Source organism: Arvicola amphibius, chromosome 13 (assembly GCF_903992535.2).
Source record: "Arvicola amphibius chromosome 13, mArvAmp1.2, whole genome shotgun sequence".
Lineage (NCBI taxonomy): Eukaryota > Metazoa > Chordata > Mammalia > Rodentia > Cricetidae > Arvicola > Arvicola amphibius.
The window spans coordinates 75,378,239-75,396,659 of record NC_052059.1 but is presented as its reverse complement, the minus strand read 5'-3'; the positions used below and the strand labels follow the sequence as shown (position 1 = coordinate 75,396,659).

The 18,421-nt window shown below is 46.4% G+C and overlaps 1 protein-coding gene across 1 annotated transcript; it reads left to right on the top strand.

Annotated features, from left to right (window-relative positions):
- Nucleotides 1-1,092: 1,092 nt before the first annotated feature.
- LOC121676979 (dixin-like) lies at nucleotides 1,093-8,331 on the top strand. Its single transcript, XM_042054095.1, has 5 exons — nucleotides 1,093-1,252; nucleotides 3,064-3,295; nucleotides 4,288-4,395; nucleotides 4,972-5,137; nucleotides 8,236-8,331. The coding sequence occupies exons 1-5, from the start codon at nucleotides 1,093-1,095 to the stop codon at nucleotides 8,329-8,331; spliced, it is 762 nt and encodes a 253-aa protein (XP_041910029.1).
- Nucleotides 8,332-18,421: the final 10,090 nt, after the last annotated feature.

Below are 18,421 nucleotides of genomic sequence, written 5' to 3'. Positions count from 1 at the left end.
CCCAAGGCCCTGTGTGACTGGTCTTGCTTAGCTTGGTCTTGCCTCTGATAACTCCACTCTAGCCACACTGGTCTTTTCTTTCTCATTTGAGACAAGGTCTGATGTCGCCCAGGCTGGCCCAGTACTTGCTTTGTAGCCACGGCTAACTTCAATTAATCTGATTTGATTCCTGATCCTTGTGTCTCAGCCTCCCAACTGCTGAGATCGTAGGCATGTACTACGTGCCTAGCTAGCCACGCTGCTCTTTTTGCCCCTCAGATAGGCTGAGCTAATCCCATGTTGGGGTTTGTATGGCTCTTCAGCCTGGCATGTGCCCTTCTGTCTTAGTTAGTTAGGGTTTCTGTTGCTGTGAAGAGACACCAGAACCATGGCAACTCTTCAAGAGGAAAACATTTAATTGTGATGGATCATCATCACGTCAGAGAGCAAGGCTGCATGCAGGCAGACATTCTGCTAGAGATGGAGCTGAGAGTTCTTTCATCTTGACTCTCAGGCAACAGTAAATGGTCTGAGAACCTGGTATGGCTTGAGCATACATGAGACCTCAAAACCACAATGACATACTACTTCCAACAGGCCACACCTACTCCAACAAAGCCACACCTCCTAATAGTGCCACTCCCTTCGGGAGCCATTTTCTTTCAAACCACCATACTTTCCTAAATATAAATATTTCTTATTCAGACTTTTTAAGACTGTATTATTAGAAAGGCCATGATCACTATTCTTTTCTGTCTTTATTTTTACCCTAAATTATATTAAATGTAACTTGTTATATTGTTGTTAATCTAAGAGAGAAGACACTTTTTTACCTTGTTCCCTGCTCTCTGTTGTACCCAGAACAGTGTTTGGAACACAGCGTGAATATTTGTTGAATTAATGAACGTACACTCAATAACTTCACAGGACTGTGGGTGTACACCTGAAAGACTGAAGTGTTCTGAAAGTTTTTCATTTTTCTCCAACAAATTCCCCTGGTGCATACACCAGGACTTAACTCACTCCTTTGTTTATGGAGACTTTTAGTGTTTGTATCCCCTCCCTTGTTTGCGCCTGGCTGCTATGAAACCTTGATAATGTTCTTCTGACCTTATGTGTTACTGTTTTGTTTCCCCTCTCCTAACAGCAGGAGAAAAACTGAGTGGCGTACAGTTGAGTCCCAGTAACCAACAAGAGATGAAGGATAATGTGGAGAGATTGCTACAGTCTGTAGCTTCCAAAAAGATTCGCATGCATCAGACTTCAGCTAAAGGTTAGTCAGTACTTCATCCTTGGGGAACGGAGCACTTAACCTTTACCGGTGCTGGCCAGTTTGGCAGACTCCCGTGGCCATGTGGACTGGAGTAGGATGAGGGTCATGGTCTTATGTCCTTGTCCCATGAAGACAGGTAACTCCTTAGGTGACAGTTATCAAGTACTGAAATCCCAGTGCTCCAGAGACCTGGTTGGAGGTGATAGCGCTCTATTAATTTGAATTGAATATAGATATGCTTGAGTGTGGGGGGCAAAATTAATGATACAAGAAAAAATGACAAAATTGAGATAATAATTTTGGAATGTCTCATTTAAATTTTCACAAATGAAGATGGATCGTGTTTTCTGAGATCTTTGGGTTTTATGATCGAGTACTATTACAAACCCTCATAACTTAGGCTTTTCCATTCAATTTCCTAGAAGAAACTCTTTCATTATTTTTCTTTCCTTTCCTCCTTTCCTTTATTTCCTGAAACAGGACCTTATGTAGCCCAGGCTGATCTTGAAACTTCCATGTATACAGCCAAGGGTGACCTTGAACTTCTGATCCTCTGGCTTCCACCTCCTCTGTAGTCACATTACAAAAGTGCACTATCACCCATCTTTATGTGGAGTTGGAGACTGAACCCAGGGCTTTGTTAGTGCTAAGCAAGCACTGGAGTAACTGAAACACATCTCTAACTACTGCCCAGCCTCAATATGTGTATTTTTGAGACAGGGTCTCACTGTGTAGCCCTGGCTGGTCTAGAATTTGCTGTATCCTAGGCTTTCCTGAAATTAGGTGTTTCTCCTGTCTCTGTATCTTAAGTTATGGGATCAGAGACAGATGTGTGCCACACTCAGGTTAAAGGGAAAATATTTTATAGCACTTCTTTCTTCTTCTTCTTCTTCTTCTTCTTCTTCTTCTTCTTCTTCTTCTTCTTCTTCTTCTTCTTCTTCTTCTTCTTCTTCTTCTTCTCCTTTCCTCCCCCTCCTCCCCCTCCCTCTCCCCTCCACCCTCCCCCTCCCCCCCTCCCCCTCCCCTCCACTCCCTCATCCCCGTCCCCTCCCCCCTCCCCCTCCCTCTCCCCTCCACTCCCCCCTCCCCCTCCCTCTCCCCTCCTCTCCCTTCTCCCCCTCCCCTCCCCCCTCCCTTCCCTCTCCCCCTCCCCCCCCCCTTCCCCTCCCCTTCCCCTCCCCCTCCCCCTCCCCTTCCCTCCCCCTCCCCCTCCCTCTAGAAGAGTATCCAGTGCTCATAACCACTGAGCCATCTCTCTAGCCCTGCATGCTCTTTTTTATACTGTCTGAGATCTTTTGCATTCCCGTGTGTGTGTGAGGTATTTACTTAACTCTTAGTTACTGTACTTGCTTAGAACATATTCCAGTTCGTGGCTGAAACATTTAAGTGCTCAGTAGTCGCATGTGGCCTGCAGCTTGCTTAACAGATGATATCACCCTATTATACTGATCTCTAGACCTTGGCATGTACCTTTTCCTGAATTGTTCTTATCTCTTCTTCCCTATTATCTAAGAAGTAGCACTCCATTCTTAACTGAGGACTCACTTCCTCTAATAAAACATCCTTCAGAACTCCAAGATTATATTATCTCTCCACGAATTGCTGAAGACCCTGTACCTCTTTTGCCTAATTGTTTTATTATCATACTCTATGGTAATTGCCTTTAACCTTCTGTGTCCCTTGTTGAACACGGTGTTATGAAAGCAGAGACTGCCTGTTTGTTTACTATATCACCAGCAATATATAGTAAATGCATTAATCCATGGCCTCTGCCTCCCTCTCAGTACCTTTCCATCTGTCTTGTCCTTTAGATATTGTGGAAGGAAACCTGAAGTCCATCATGAGGCTGGTCCTCGCCTTGGCAGCTCATTTTAAACCTGGCTCGAGCAGGACGGTGAGCCAGGGGTGCGACTCCAGAGTCCCTGCACAGAGTCAACAATCACACTGTGCTAAGGCTGTGGCCCAAGGAGCAGCTGCCGCTCTGGCTGATGTGTGCCGTGATGTGTCTCGGTCAGGACAGGATGTCTTCTGGTATAGACAGAGGTAAAAACCTGGGAGGGGAACTGGCCCCTCTCTCTGGTATTTCTTTGCTTAGATAATTAACAGTGCAAGTAGATGGACATATTGACCAAGCAGACCCATGCTGCAGAAGCGACCACAGAATAGAGTGGAGGTTTGGGAAGGAAATCCTAGTGGGGAAAGCTTGGTCACTTCTGGATGGTACTAGATAATGAACCTGGAGCTCCCCTGTAACTATGCTACACCCTGAGGCTTTTGTGTCTTCTTTTGAGAGGGGTCTTATGTTGCCCAGTCTGGCCTTGAACTCATTCTGTAGTCCAGACAGGCTGTGAACTTGTGGTTCTGCTGTCTTAGCTTTCCAAATAGCTGGGATTATCAGCCCAGCTAAGCCAGGCTAAGCCTTTTCTTTCGAGATGTTTACTTTGCAGCTAGCAGAATTTAAGTAACCATGTATGTAAGTTTGCTCTCATGCCAAAAATTTAAATATATGTGGTTGGCACAGTGTTTTCTTCCCTGGGAGATATGTAGTCCATCTGGAGGAGGCTGTATCTGGAATGTATCCACAAGACTAATCTGTCTTGAAATTTCATGGCAGGAAGTGTTTTGAGGGTTGTGTGGTTGCTAAAGGTGAACATGACCCAAGGTGTCACAGAGTGGGCAAAATTACTTGTCTTTGTGTTTGCCTTCCCTGCTAGGTTTTAAGTGCCTTAGAAGAAGGAGTTTTACGTTGTTCACCTCCTAAATGTGTGTATTAGTGTGTGTGTGTGTGTGTGTGTGTGTGTGTATAGACAGGATCTTGCTACCTATGTAGCCCAAGCTGGTCTCAAACTCCTGATCCTTCTGTCTCTTCCTCCTGAGCTCTGGAATGACAGGTGTGTGATAGGCTGCCCGGGTGCCTTATTCATCTTCTTTCCTGGAGTGCACACCAAGAGGCAGGGTATCTTTTCTTGCAGAGCTGACCTAAACTGCAGACCTAACACTGTCTTTTCTGATCCTCTCCTGCCCCTGCTTTACAGGAATAGCACCATGGATGAGGAAATTGAGAACCCATACTGGAGCGTTCGAGCACTTGTGCAGCAATACGAAGGACAGCAGCGGTCCCCATCTGAGTCTAGCTGTTGCAGGTACGTGTGGCCTTGCCATCTTTACCCTTCCAGCCTTGGTAGAAAGCTGAGCTCTGGGGGAGTTTCAGATTCAGTAGCAAGACCAAAAGCACGAAGGCACCCATGGGGTTGAGTACCATACCCTGCCAGGCTTGGGTCTGGAAACCTGACTGGGGTACCGAGGGAGCGAAGAAAGGGCAGGCATTGAAGAAATGACTCATGTACATAAAAAATGTGGGGTCTGGTGGGATGTGCAAACCTTGCAGCATTTATTAGGTACATCACAGAGGGGAGGAGTTAGCTAGTCTTGGTAGGTCTCTAAGTGAACAGTCTGGGCTATAATCATGCAACACCCCTGAGCTGATAGTTTGGCACGGGCTGGTCAACCATTTGTGAACACTCATACTTGTACACTATCAGTGTTTGCACTCAGACAGAGGAAGCCTTTACCAGCTCTGAGCCCAACCATTCTGAGGAAGGCCTTGCCAATTTCCCATGGGTCTGAGGCAGTGGTCCTTGACATGACAGCGCCAATGTCAGTATACATTCCCTCAGGTGTTTATCTACGCTTGACTAATTCAGTCATGGCTTCTTCAGCTCCCCACAAACTGGTGTGTGTGTGGAGCTTACTGCTAGAGGGCTTGTCTTGCTGGAGGCCCTGGGTTCAGACCCTAGTGTTGAAAAACAAAGAGCACCTAACCTCTTTTGCTTCCCTCAGTTTATCTTTGGCATTCAAGGACTAGCTCTCAGCACAGCCTGTGAAGTCAGTGTTGATAGAAGAGTAGGATACAATGCTAGTGAATTTCCCACATATAGAAATTGCAGCATCCCAGTGACAATAGTTATCTCTGGCCACATGGGGGTGTGACTGGAACCCTCAGAGTTCAGTCCAACCCAGTGTTTGTGCCATCAGCTGCTAGTGTTTATGAAAGTCAGTTCCTGGGCCCTGTCCGGCAGGCTGAGTCTGATTCTTCAGTTATAACCACAGAAGGCTGGAGAAAGGATAGGAGAATGTGCAGGACTGTCTGACGCATTAGCGTTTCCACAGTCATTTATAGGACTGTGAACTGGGGCACATTAGTATACATTAAGGTGGGATATGGGTGTTTGTGACTCTGGAAAAGAGGCTCTCTGCATCTCTTAGCGCCCAGGGCAGGGGGCAGAACAGGACAGTCTGCTTTAATAAAGTCTTGACCAATGTCAAGTATAGTGGCAGAAAAGGATTACTCTCCTGGCTCATGGAGATTATGCACCAATAAATACATCCCCAGCCTACTTGCTAACTTGATTTTGTTTCTAAATTATATTGAGCGTGTCCTCTAATGATCTTTTCCCTCCTACTCAAACCCAGCATAGTCTGATCTATTTAAATTTAATTGTGCCTTGTGTGTATTTTCCATAATTTTTTCTTCCTCCTGTTTCTTTTCCTCATACAATCCCATCCTATTTTGACAGACAATTTTCTCATTTATGGAGGTCCTGTGGACCTCTTTCCATTAACTTAATATACCACTAACCTAGCTCAACCTTGAAATGCTTACATATAATGGGGGTAGTTTCTATTTCTGACATGGATCTCTAACAAACATTTCACCAGTAAACATTTCAAAGTGTTCAATGCACTACCTTTACAAGTCTGTGTAAGCCTCATCTCTATCCACTTAGAAGACATTTTGACCAGCCCCCAAAGAAACTCTCCTGTGAAGCAAGCAGTAGGTGTGCTTTTAATGAGACTCAAAACCACTGCTTTTTTTGCTCCTGGCTGGGACTATCTTTGGCTCTTTCCCATATCAAAGGCTGTTCTGTTGTCTAATGAGGCCTATTGCTTCCTGCATCTCTGCTGGCCTTTGGCTCTCCTGAGCCTGAGTGTGCCTGTGAATTAGAAGGAGAAGGGAAGAGAGCTTGAGTCCCTACGGGTGGCTGCTTCCTTCCTCCAGGCAAGACTCAGACTGCTGCTGGAGGTGTGAGATCAGTATGGGGGCCGCTAGATATCAGGCTGTGTTGGGCTAATGGTAGCCGAGGAGATGTGTCAATGATTACATTCCCTCTGTTGTCCTCTTCTTCCTGACTGTGCTATGTTCTTTGGGATAGGGTCAGCATTCTGCCAGCTTCTTCACTGACCCTCAGGAAAGGAGAGGGCTTCTAGCAGGTTCTGCCATTTGCCCACTTCCATTTGGGCACCTGTTGACCCTGTGACCCCTGAAAGAACCAGCAATCTTACAGACATTGGAGCTTTGGGTGGGGTATAGCTGCAAATAGGATAGACATCCATGGTGTCTCTCCCTGCTGCTCCCTCTCCCCACCCCCGCTGCTTCTCAAGGATGCCCTAGCAAAACAAAGCTCTACCCTCCTGTTGCTCCAGTAGACAGGCTAAATTCTCACTGTACCTAAGCAGAACGATCCTTTGGGGGAGGGTGTACGGACGGACAGACAGACATACTAACCACTAGAGGGGAAGGAAGGTGGGAGCAGCAGACGGGAGGGCATTATGCTGGTTTGCTGAGGATGGGGGTAGCTCCAGTCTCTATCCTGCCTGGGTCTCCCATTCTACATAGAGCGGAGCGAGGAGATTAGATCAGTCTCAAACCGACCTGTCCAAGGAAGGAGGGGTCAGAGAGGTGCAGCAACTAGGGAGGGGTCAGAGAGGTGTAGCAATGTCTTCGCTGCTGTCTTCCCAGCACCAGGACCATCAGATCCACGCGGTTTTGCCACTGCGCTGCCCATCCCCCGCTGCTCCCCGAGCTCTGGTCACCCTAGGTCCAGCCAGTTCCGGACCACGCCCTTGGCCCCTGCCTTGGTCGGCACCCCTACCTGTCTGCCCAGTGCTGTCGGCTGTGCTTGGGTCGAAGCCTGGCCCTGTGTGGCCGCATGTGACAGCCTGGAAAGGGGGTAGGGGGGAATAAGGGGGGAACGGGAAGGGAGGGATCAGGAGGTGGTGCCGAGCAGGAGCACATCACACTGCCTGTTTTATTTTTTTGAGGAAGGATCTAATGTCTCCCAAGCTGTCCTCACACTGGCTTTGCAGGTTCACCTTGAGCTTAGATCCTCCTACTTACACTTCACAAGTGCTGAGATTATAAGTGGAGCCACCAAGACCAGTGAGGACAGCACTAGTCATTGAACACAGTACTTGCTACATGCTAGGCAGGCACTCAACAACTGAGATATGTCTACAGTTGTTGTCTTTATTTTTCCGCTATTTTTTTTCCTCCATTAGTCAGAACCTCGCTATAACTTACAGAGCCCTGTAACTAATCCTGCTTTGGTGTCTTTCGTGCAGTGCGGAGATCATCACACTCAGCCTGAGGCCTTTCATCATGGTGGATCCACTATTTCAGCTTTCCTCTGCCAATGGATCATCACACTTTTGCCAGCAGCCTGATGAGTGCATTCTCTAAGTGCACCTGGGATTTAGTTTTCTAAATCTAAGCCTATGGCTTCTATGACTGTACCCTTATACCAAATCCTACACTGTAATCAGCCCTGGAGGTTCTTCTGTATGTGTTTTCAAACATTTGTACTTCAGGAAGGTGATGTTTTCTCATCTACTTTTATCCTAACATGGCTTCTCAGGAATATTTAATTGCTCATATTGATGAATAGAGTGATTTTAAGGAAGGAACAAGAAGTTTCTGGGCACTATTTAAAAGCATAGCTTATTTCTCAAAATGGAAACTACTATGGGCCTTCCAATCAAGCTAAGGGAACTCTAGCTTTAGAATGAAGAGGTGCTGAAGAATTTCTCCTGTGTTCCGAGAGAGGCTTATGGAAGGGAACCTGGGCTTCTGGTCATTTCAGGAAAGCTAATTTGCATGGTGGCAAAGGCTGTTCCCCCTGACATCAGCAGTCTCTTCTCTGCAGAATCTATTGTATCCTGGAAAGCTCCTGGAATCCAGTGATGCCACCAGTGATGTTGCAATACCAGCTGCCCTTAGGCCATTCCTTCAGTGCCTGTAGGGTACACCATTAGAGATGTTGTCAAGACTGAGGAGTCTCCATGGGAGAGAGAATGGTGATTGCCGTGCAGAGCGCAGAGAGATGCAGAAGAGTAAAACAAGATCAAATGAGCAGCTCTGGCAGAGAAGCAGTGAGTCCTGGGCAGGAGATGTTGAGCTTCCTGGAGGAGGTGGGCCTTCCAGGAATGGGGCAGAGGAGCTAGAGACTCTGAGATGCAAATGGGCTCTCCTGTTCATCATCACTCCTAAAAGACAAGGATTCCAGAACATTAGTTTGTCCATTCCCTAATCTAGGAGCTGGCTATGCCAAAACTGTTATGTGGGAATATCTAGCTTTTACATTTATTGGGGTCTTAGGATATAATTTGGAGGCAGAAGGAGAACAGCAGGAGGTAGGGAGGCATTAATGTATCCCCACTTTAGGACACACCTTACTGCACCTCATACTCAGTAGTTTCCTTTAGGCTCAGGGACTTTTCTGACACTGGCCACATGGGGAGAAAAGTGCTTCTGGCCAAGACATTGTGTCCCCAGACTGTACAGCAAAATTCCTCTGACCACCTCTCCCTGACAGTGACCCACTTAGGGTTCTGATCAGCAGTTGAGGGCAGCAGTTCTCTAGGGTAGCCAAGCAACTCTCAGAGGCATGGTACTAGGGCAGAAATTGACCCTTTGATGCCAGCTTCCATGTTCTGGACTGTCAGTGGGGTGATTTAGTGAGTCTGCTGATCATGTTCTGCCCCTGCGTGACTTTTCTATTCACATCCCTCCAGGCAGCAGATCTGGGCTCCTCACAGCACCTGAGTGCTTGTGCACTCTGTCATTTTTCTCCTGGTTTCTGAAACCACAGGCAGGCCATGTTTCATCCTGTGCTGCCGTGAATAAGCCTGAAGAGGTGGTCTCTGTTTTCAACTGAAACATGTGTAGAGAGGCAGAGAAAAACCCCTGGCTTCTTATGTAGCCACATCTCTACATAGTGATGGGAGAGCTGACATCCACAGAGGGGGCATCTCAACCTGGCCTAAAATATTTGGATTTTCACTTGTTTCCAGACATGATCTCTGTGTTTGGCCTCAGGGTGGTCGGTCTGTCCTCTATGCCTTGTCCTGTGCAGTTTCACTTGTGTTCTGTCTACCCACAGATGCTGCCGTGGAGCCACAATCCCACCCAATGCTCCTCCCCAAGGAGCAGATGAAGCAGGAAGTGGATAGGCGGACCACAGAACTGCAGCTGATCACCAGCCAAAGAAATGAGCTGCAAGATCACCTGACCTTCGTCAGTGAAGATACCACGGAGAACAGGTATTCATTGTTTCAGTCTTCAAGGGATTTCAGCAATGTCACCCTCACCTTTTTCCTTGAAGGTTTTGGGTTCTCAGGTACCGGACCTCCAGATTGACCCACATCTGAACTTCTCAGAGGACAGGCAGACCTGAAGCTTTGAGGGGAGGGAGATGGGGACTCTAGCTCTTCTGCTTTCTCCAAATAAAAAACAGAGCGCGCAGTCTGAGTCACATGACTCAGGGATTGAGGCAGGAATGTGTACTTCCCAGCAGGCATTTGGAAAGGACCTGATAGGTGAGGGCTTCTGTGAGATACAAGCTGCTGTGACTGTGTGTTCTCTTTGAACTTGCCTGGAAGGTGACTGTGTGCTGGAAGCTCCTGGGACTCATCACAGTTCCTCTCTAGTTTTGTGCCTTATAACCTTAGACAATACTGCTCTGTAAATTTCTTTAGCATGTAAATCTCTCTCTCTCTCTCTCTCTCTCTCTCACTCTCTCTCTCTCTCTCTCTCTCTCTTTCCTTCTCACCCTCAGGTGTTTTGTGTGTGTGTCTTTGTGTGTGCCTGTGTGTGTGTCTGTGTGTGCGCACACACATTTTCAGGTCTGTAGGGGGACAAGAGAATTTGCCGGCCCCAGTTTCCAACTGTTGCTAGTCTGAGGGCAGGGAACCCTACTTTAAGCAGTACTTCTCTTACCCTACATACTCACTTTCGTGGCCCCTAGGAATCCCTTGGAGAAGTTTGTATCGCTGTACTGCTGTTGGGCCTCTACCCCAGAAACAGGTGTTCTGTCTAACTGTTCAGTAGTCGTCACGCAAGACCTAGAATCGCAGTTATGAAATGTGAGAAACGTCATTGCAGTATTTGGTGTGCCAAGACTTGTGGCATAGACCCTGGGAACTTCGAGAGCTACACTGAACCTCTAGTCACACTCAGTAAATTCATGCAGCCACAGCAATCCCCATCTACAGACCTCAGCTGACCTAGGGCAAGGATAACAGTCTAATAGCACAAGGAGTTCCGCAGTATAGGAGCCAGAATGTGGCACCCACTGGGCTGTGGTGGAGCAGGACACAACCTGAGTTCCCTTGGTCCTTGAGTCATCTGTTCACAAGATTCTTTCCTCCTCTTTCTAGGCCATACCACAAGTCAAATAATTCCTATGAAGAGCTGAAATTGGATCATACAGAGATAATGTCAGAACTAAACAACTTGGAGATTGATTACATCGAAGCATCAAAGAAGTTCAGTGAGCTGAGGAAGGAGACAATATTCTATCGGTAAGTGCCCATGTAAGTGCCCATCGTGACATGGACCCCAAAAATTATGGAATGACCATATATGCCTTTACTTTTCTCTGGATGGAGCATCCCCAACTCTGGTTCATACCTTTCTGTTTCTTTTTTTCCTTTTTTTAATTGATTTTATTAGGTTATACATTTTTCTTTTCTCCCCTCCCTGCCTCTCCCCTCCCCTTCAACCCTCTCCCAAGGTCCCCATGCTCCCAATTTACTCAGGAGATCTTGTCTTTTTCTACTTCCCATGTAGATTAGATCCATGTATGTCTCTCTTAGGTTCCTTATTGTTGTTTTAAGTTCTCTGGGATTGTGATTTATAGGCTGGATTTCTTTGCTTTGTGTTTTAAAACCACTTATGAGTGAGTACATATGATAATTGTCTTTCTGGGTCTGGGTTACCTCACTCAATATGATGTTTTTTAGCTCATCCATTTGTCTGCAAATTTCAAGTTGTCATTATTTTTCTCTGCTGTGTAGTAGTCCATTGTGTAAACGTACCATATTTTCCTTATCCATTCTTTGGTTGAGGGGCATTTAGGTTGTTTCCAGGTTCTCACTATGACAAACAATGCTGCTATGAACATAGCTGAGCAAAAGTCCTTGTGGTGTGATTGAGCATCCTTTGGGTATATACCCAAAAGTGGTATTGCTGGGTCTTGAGGAAAGTTGTTTCCTAATTTTCTGAAAAATCACCATACGTATATCCAAAGGGGCTGTACCAGCCTGCACTGCCACCAGCAGTGCAGGAGTGTTCCCTTTGCCCCACAACCTCTCCAGCATAAGTTGTCAGTGCCGCAGTTCCAGTCACCTCATTTGTCACTCCATGTTTCTGAAGGTTGCTCAGTGCTCCAAGGGTTTGCTCTACTCCTGTGGAGTTCACTGCCTCAGGCCAGCTCTGGCCTAGGTTGCCAGCTCAGACCTGTTTCTGAAAACATCACTGTCCTGGATCCACTCCCAGACTCGGGTGCTCCTAGACCTGCATAAGTCCTGGCCTACTCCCTCAGAAGTCCCAGACTCACGTCTGGACCTGCAGGGGTCCTGGCTCAGGACTACTTCCTTGAAGGTCACAGACTCATGCCCTGATCCGCAGAGGTCTCTAGTTCCTGCCTACACCCTTGTAGGTCCCAGACTCATGCCTGGACCTGCAGAGGTCTCTGGCTCTGGCTCATTCCCTCAGTGGTTGCTCCCCTGTACCTGCTCCTGTGAAGTTTGCTGTCTCAGGTCTGCTCTGGTCTAGGTCGCTGGCTCAGTCCTACTCCTATGGAGTTTGCCATCACAGGCCCCCTCTGGCCCAGGTCACTGGCTCAGTCTTGCTCCTGTGGAGTTCACTGCCTCAGTCCTTTCAGCTTTTTATCAGGTAGCCTTACCATGCAGCTCTTGGACTTGTGTCTCTTGGACTCAGTATTGCCAGATTTGAAAGAGACTGTTAGCCCTTGCTAGCATTGTCCTGTGGCCTCAGGAGCTTCTAGATAGAAAAAGGATTTGCACTGTGAGGGGAATGTCACGCAGCCTTGGGTGTCTGAAGCTCAGGTTCAGGGTTTACTGATCAGGTGACTGTAGAAACTGTAGATAGACCATACTCACCATAGGTCTCCTGTCTTCCCTTGGAGGATATTTTCCCACTACGTGCTGATATTTTGCCATTACTAAAGACAGGTAAGGATAGTTGGGGGACTCCTTTCTATTGTAGGAATGTGGATCCTTTGTGATGTTTCGGTTTTTCTTAGTAGTTTGATACTTTCTGGTACCAGCTGCTCCCTCATTTTGGCTTTCTGAATGTAGCTGTCATAGCTTTATCAGACTCTTGGCTATGTCTCCCATGAAACACGAAGCCTTTTGGGGTGCTGTTTCCTGGAGACAGGAGTGTCAGGAAGAGGCTGGCAGGGACTTACTATGCAGAGTGTGTCCCCAGTGGTCTGCACAGTCGACTCCTGATGGAAAAGACTCAGCTGAAGAAGAAGGTTGTCATACTGCAGCAGGAGAAAAAGAAACTGCTGGATGATTGGGCCCTGCTGAAGCACCACTTGGAGGACATGACTGTGATTTGTAATGACGAAGAGGAAAAGACCAGTGACCTCAAACCCCAGCAACAAGAGGTAGGGCAGGCAAGTAAGGCTAAGGTCTGGCACCATTTGCCCATTTGACTGCCCCTCTGCCCATCCACCCACCTGTGCTTTCACCCATCACCTTAATCATTCATGGTCCCACCCAGCCACCCACTCACGCTACCCAGGTGTTCATTCCAGTGTCCACACACAAATACTTCTGGGAGTTAACCTCTTAAGAGAAACTGAGTTTTGGGCAAGCCATCCTTGATACTCTGCTTGAAGCTGCAGTCCAGAGAAGGAGAAGGGTCAAGAACATATCACACACCGACATGTGCACAGAGCTTTGAGTGAGTGCGTTTTGGGTCCTGGGGCTCATTTGCTCAGCAGGGCTCATGAGACATCACAGGTAAGAGGCAGTTTGCAAGGAGGAGATCCCCGTGCAAGTGCCAAACCAGGGCTTCTCACAGTCATGGACTTGTGGCCTGCAGTCTTCTTCTTACTTCCTGCATCCCAATGTTTTCTCTTCACTTTGCCCAACTCCTGGTTGACAGTGACAGAAGCTTGAGTGGCAGCTTGTCAGCCCTGTTTTCTGTGGTTTTCAGTGCTGCACAGTTCTCCAGCCCAGCAGTAAATACTCTGTGGTTACTGGCTGATCGGCTGGGGGCTTTTGACAAGATGGTAGTAGAAGGTGGGAGATTTGGGCCTTCAGGGGAAGAAGTTTTTAACAAGCTCAATATAATCTGGCCAAACAAATCATATTTCCCCCAACAGTATGTGTGTGGTGTAGTGTAACTTTGAGGGTGTTCTGGTACATCATGCATGTATGCAATTGTCTATAGGAGACCATTGTGTTTCTGGTCAGTCTCTAACTAGAATCAGGGTTTCTTAGTCCCCTGGATGTTTATACTGTTTAGTATGCTTAGCTAACCAGCAAGCTATTCAGATCCTTTTGATGTGCTTAAATCTGTACAACTGTCTGTAACCCTCCAGTAAGAAAACAATCTTCTAATAAACAGGAGTCCAAGAGATTGGAGGAAAGCCTTCAGTTCCTGCAGAAGCAGAAGGAAATGGTCACGCAGGAAAAGGACTTGGCAGAAAAGCTGCAGCATGATTTTGAGGTCTCCCAGATGAGGTAGGTACCAGGCTTTTGAGGTTAAGGTAGAGTCAAGTGGGTCCCCTTTACCTGGGATTTCTGTCTTTTACGGGTCTGCTCACATATACAGTTTCCAGGCAGAACCAGGGAAAGAAAACCTTAGAGAATTGTGCTGGTTCAGTCAACAAGAACTTCTCTTTAGAAAACAATGCATCTGATGTTCAGTGTGTCTGTAGAATTGAGTCTCCCTTTCTTCCTTCTGAGCTCTCTTATGTTCTGAGCAGGAGTTTCTTGAACTGGCAGAAATCTGCCTGCTTCAGCCTCCCAAGTGATAGGTTTAAAGGTATACATCACCACACCTGGCTGAAATAACATTTTTATTTAGGAAAATTCCATGTGAAGAAAAGATTCCCACCTTTGAACACTGCTCTCAGCAACAATTATCTATTTCCTGTGCAAAGCATTCTCTGGATAGAGTAGGTTAAAGACGTTCCAGGATGACCAGCAGATACCTCAGCCGCAGGATGACCCATGCAGCTCCAAACCTCTTCTGGATGTGCTGTAACAGACTCCCAGTAAGAGCCAGGATGCAGATTCCCAACTCTAGTCCTAAGGAAATCACAAGTTTTTGTTTCATCCCAGAGTCCTGGCAGGGTCAGTGTTCTCAGACACACATTTCAGGAAATGCTGCGCTAGTATGAAAAACACTCTCGTGCATGTTGGTCATGTACGATAGTCATGTACCTCCTTGACTGAGCTAGCCTCATGACCATGTTCAGCTGCCCAAATAGAAACACTGTCTTATGGCTATCAATAGAATGAAGTGCTTGATCAGTAACTCATCATCAATAACAAGTGTATTTTAGATACTGTTGGTTATCATATTAATATCCTATTGGTATATACAAAATGATTTCCCTGAACTGTAGGATTTTTGTCCTAAATTTTCTAGTAGAAAAGACATTATCCACACTCAGTTTAAGATATGAAATGTGTTTAGGGCTGAAAAAATTCTAGGTCCAGCTACTCTGTGATCATCTTTCTTTGGAGATACAAACATGATACCAGTTCAAAGGTCAATGTTGATTGTCCAGTACACGTGAAGTTGTGGGAGGTGTTAGCTAGACAGTTGATGCAGCATGTCCCCTCCTGACCTGTGTCTTAACTGCTTTCCTCTCCCAGGTTCAAAAGTCTTCAGGCTGAACTTGAACAGGCCACAGCCCAGGATGAGAACCAACTGCAGAAGGAGCTGGTACAGCAAGAGCCACCTGTTGCCCCTCATTCCCAGCAGCTACTGAATTCCGGGGATGCATTGTCTTCCTCAAGTTTGACGTCTTTTATGTAATAGGCCCTGATTATGCCTAGTCAGTGACCCAGCATTACTGCTTCTGGGCCTTGACACACATTCATTCTTGACAACGCTTTAGTGAGAACTGAGGAAACCAAGGGAAGTCATGGACAACTTGTCATTCTACCTCCTAGGATCTAGGCCTCCTCAGAAACGGACGCCCCTTTGTGGCTATGAACTCAGAAGAGGGAAAATACCTCACCCTTGGGGAGGATGGGACCTGAAAACACCAAAGAGAAATCGCTGTACACATCTTGACAATGTTGTAACAATTGGTGACTGTCTTCGCACTGTGTCTCCAAGGCCAGCCACAGGGTGTAGGTCTGTGCTGTTCAACCTGCAGCAAGACAATGCTGCTTAACTTCATTTTCTTCAGTTTTTGTTTAGGTTTTTGGTTTTAGTTGTTTAGGTTTTGGTTTTGCTATTTTGATGTTATTTGTTCTCGTTCTTGTTTTTCATAATTTGCTAAGACTTTTCACTGTTTATTTTGACTGCTTTTTAAAATCCTTTTCTGAGAAAAATGTGTTTTTTATTAACTAAAAAAAAGCAATTTCAGCTCTTCACTCATAAGCCCATCTTTTTAAGTCAGGTGTGGTGTCATACTCCTATAACCCCCGAACTCACAGGCACAGATAAATTTCTGCAAGATCTAGGCATCATGGGCTACATAGTGGGTTCCCAACAAGATAGGGAAATACAGGGGATTGATGTCGTGGGTGGTTTGTTCCGTACATACATACTTTCCATACTGTATTCATGCCGTCATGTTTTAGCTGACTGTAAAGTATGTACTCTATGAACACACTTTCATGAACTGGTCATAAGGACCAAATTATTGAGAAATACACATTTGTTGCTGTATAGCCTCTCAGGCAATAGAAGCATTCATCATGGGACTATAAAATAAATCAAGCCAGAGTTTTCTGCCTCTGTTTTTCTTGCAATACAATAGTGATAAGAACAAAACACAGATAATAGCCTCCCAAGTCATTTCAGAAATAAATTTTTACAGTGGCTGTTAGTTTTGAACACATAGTTGGTGTACTTTTCTTTTTAAGCTTATTATTCTTATTTATGTTAATGAGTAGGTTACCTGTGACCCACATGGGTGCAATTCCCCAAAAGGTCAGAAGAGGACACTGGATCCCATTTTGCAGATGGTTGGCACCATTTGAAAGCACCAAATTCTCTTAACCCATGAGCCATCTCTGCAATTTCTGCTCTTGGTTTTTGACTTCCAGCCCTATGTGCTGTATTAGTCAGACTGGATCACCCCAATCAAAGAGAGAAGTTTCTGGATCCATGTAGGGACGGGCACATGCAGGAGGCATGCTGGTTTTCTTCGGCTTCCTCGTATCTGTGTAGGGTTGTGGTGTCCCTCCTGATCCTGTGGGCTCAGGATCGTTCTCCAGCATCACTTCTGGTCAGTGTGGGACAGATCCGTCACTTTTCATCTGGTGTAAGATGTAGATTGGGCACATTCCTTGGTGGGAGTTCCTGCAGAGTTTTGCAGCTGGTGTGAGTTTGGAGTGTTAGCACCTGGTTTTGACTCTAACTTCTGTGTCCACTGCCTTCTGTTTGAAGTATGCACATCTTATCTGAGAGCTTCCTAAAGGTTCAAAGTCTATGAGAAACATGGCTGTGGGTAGACTCAGAACACTGAGATGTCCTGTGTGGCTGGGAATTGCTTTGGCATTTGTCTCATGGGGAGCTTCACGTACGAGGCTTTGGCATGAGGAAATTGACTTAGTGAGGCACTAAACATCATTTTAAGAGCCAAGTAGTCCATAAAATGTGGAGACACAGGTTGGAGATCAAGAGAAGAGAAAGTGACAGGAAATCCAGGGCTGGTGACAAATGCCTTCAATCCCAGGACTCGGTAGTCAGAGGGAAGAGTTCAAGGCTAGCCTGTTCTCCATTGCAAGTTCCTGGCCAGGCAAGCTACACATTGAGACCCCGTCTTCAAATAACATCAAAGTGAAGTAAAGAAGAGTGAGGAGGGCTAAAATTTGAAGAAACCCAGGCACAAGCCAGAATACAGCAGTCAGACCCCAGGACATGATTAATGGCAGTGAGTCACCATTCCTGACCTTAGCTCCTTGTGCTGACAGCTGTGGAATGGAAGAACTTTGCATGCCCTGGGCAGAAACCTGCATGACCTTAGCCAGTGCCCATGTCAGACAAGACCCGTGACCTCAGCAGGAACTTCTTAGATGTGGAGCTGGGATTCTCTTCCCTAACCTGTGGGGCTTCAGCACTGCTGCTCGTTTTGCCTCTGTGCCCATTCTACCTCACGCTGCCCCTGCAGGAGCTCTCAAGGTGCATCCATGCCTGCACGTGGGCCAGGTCTAGGCCCACAGAGGTCAGGACACAGTCATGACTTCCCACTTCTTGAATATGCTTGATTTTCCACTGATGGACTCGTGTTAATACATTACAGTTACGTATTTGTTCTGTTTGAGAGACATACAGTGTTTGTTGTTATTTTACTTTGAAATGGGAAGCTATAGAAACAAAACTAATTTCATGGCATTTCTGGAAAAGCACCGAGGATATGAGGTCCAGTGTGGGATGGCTAGGCCATGGCTAGGCCCTGACTATTTGAATTTAACTGCCTTAAAATCAAAGGGAATAGAAACTTTCAGGTTCTGAGTAATGCGAATCACTTTTTTTTATTTTTTTTTTTTTTGAGGCAGGGTTTCCTCTGCAGCTTTGGAGCCTGTACTGGAACTAGTTCTTTTTTTGATTTATTCATTTATTATGTATACAACATTCTGCCTCCACGTATGCCCACACGCCAGAGGAGGGCGCCAGATCTCAGTACAGATGGTTGTGGGCCACCATGTGGATGCTGGGAATTGAACTCAGGACCTCTGGAAGAGCAGCCAGTGCTCTTAACCTCTGAGCCATCTCTCCAGCCCCCTGGAACTAGCTCTTGTAGACCAGGCTGGCCTCCAACTCACAAAGATCCACCTGCCTCTGCCCTTCCCCCAACCCCCGAGATCTGGGACTAAAGGCATGTG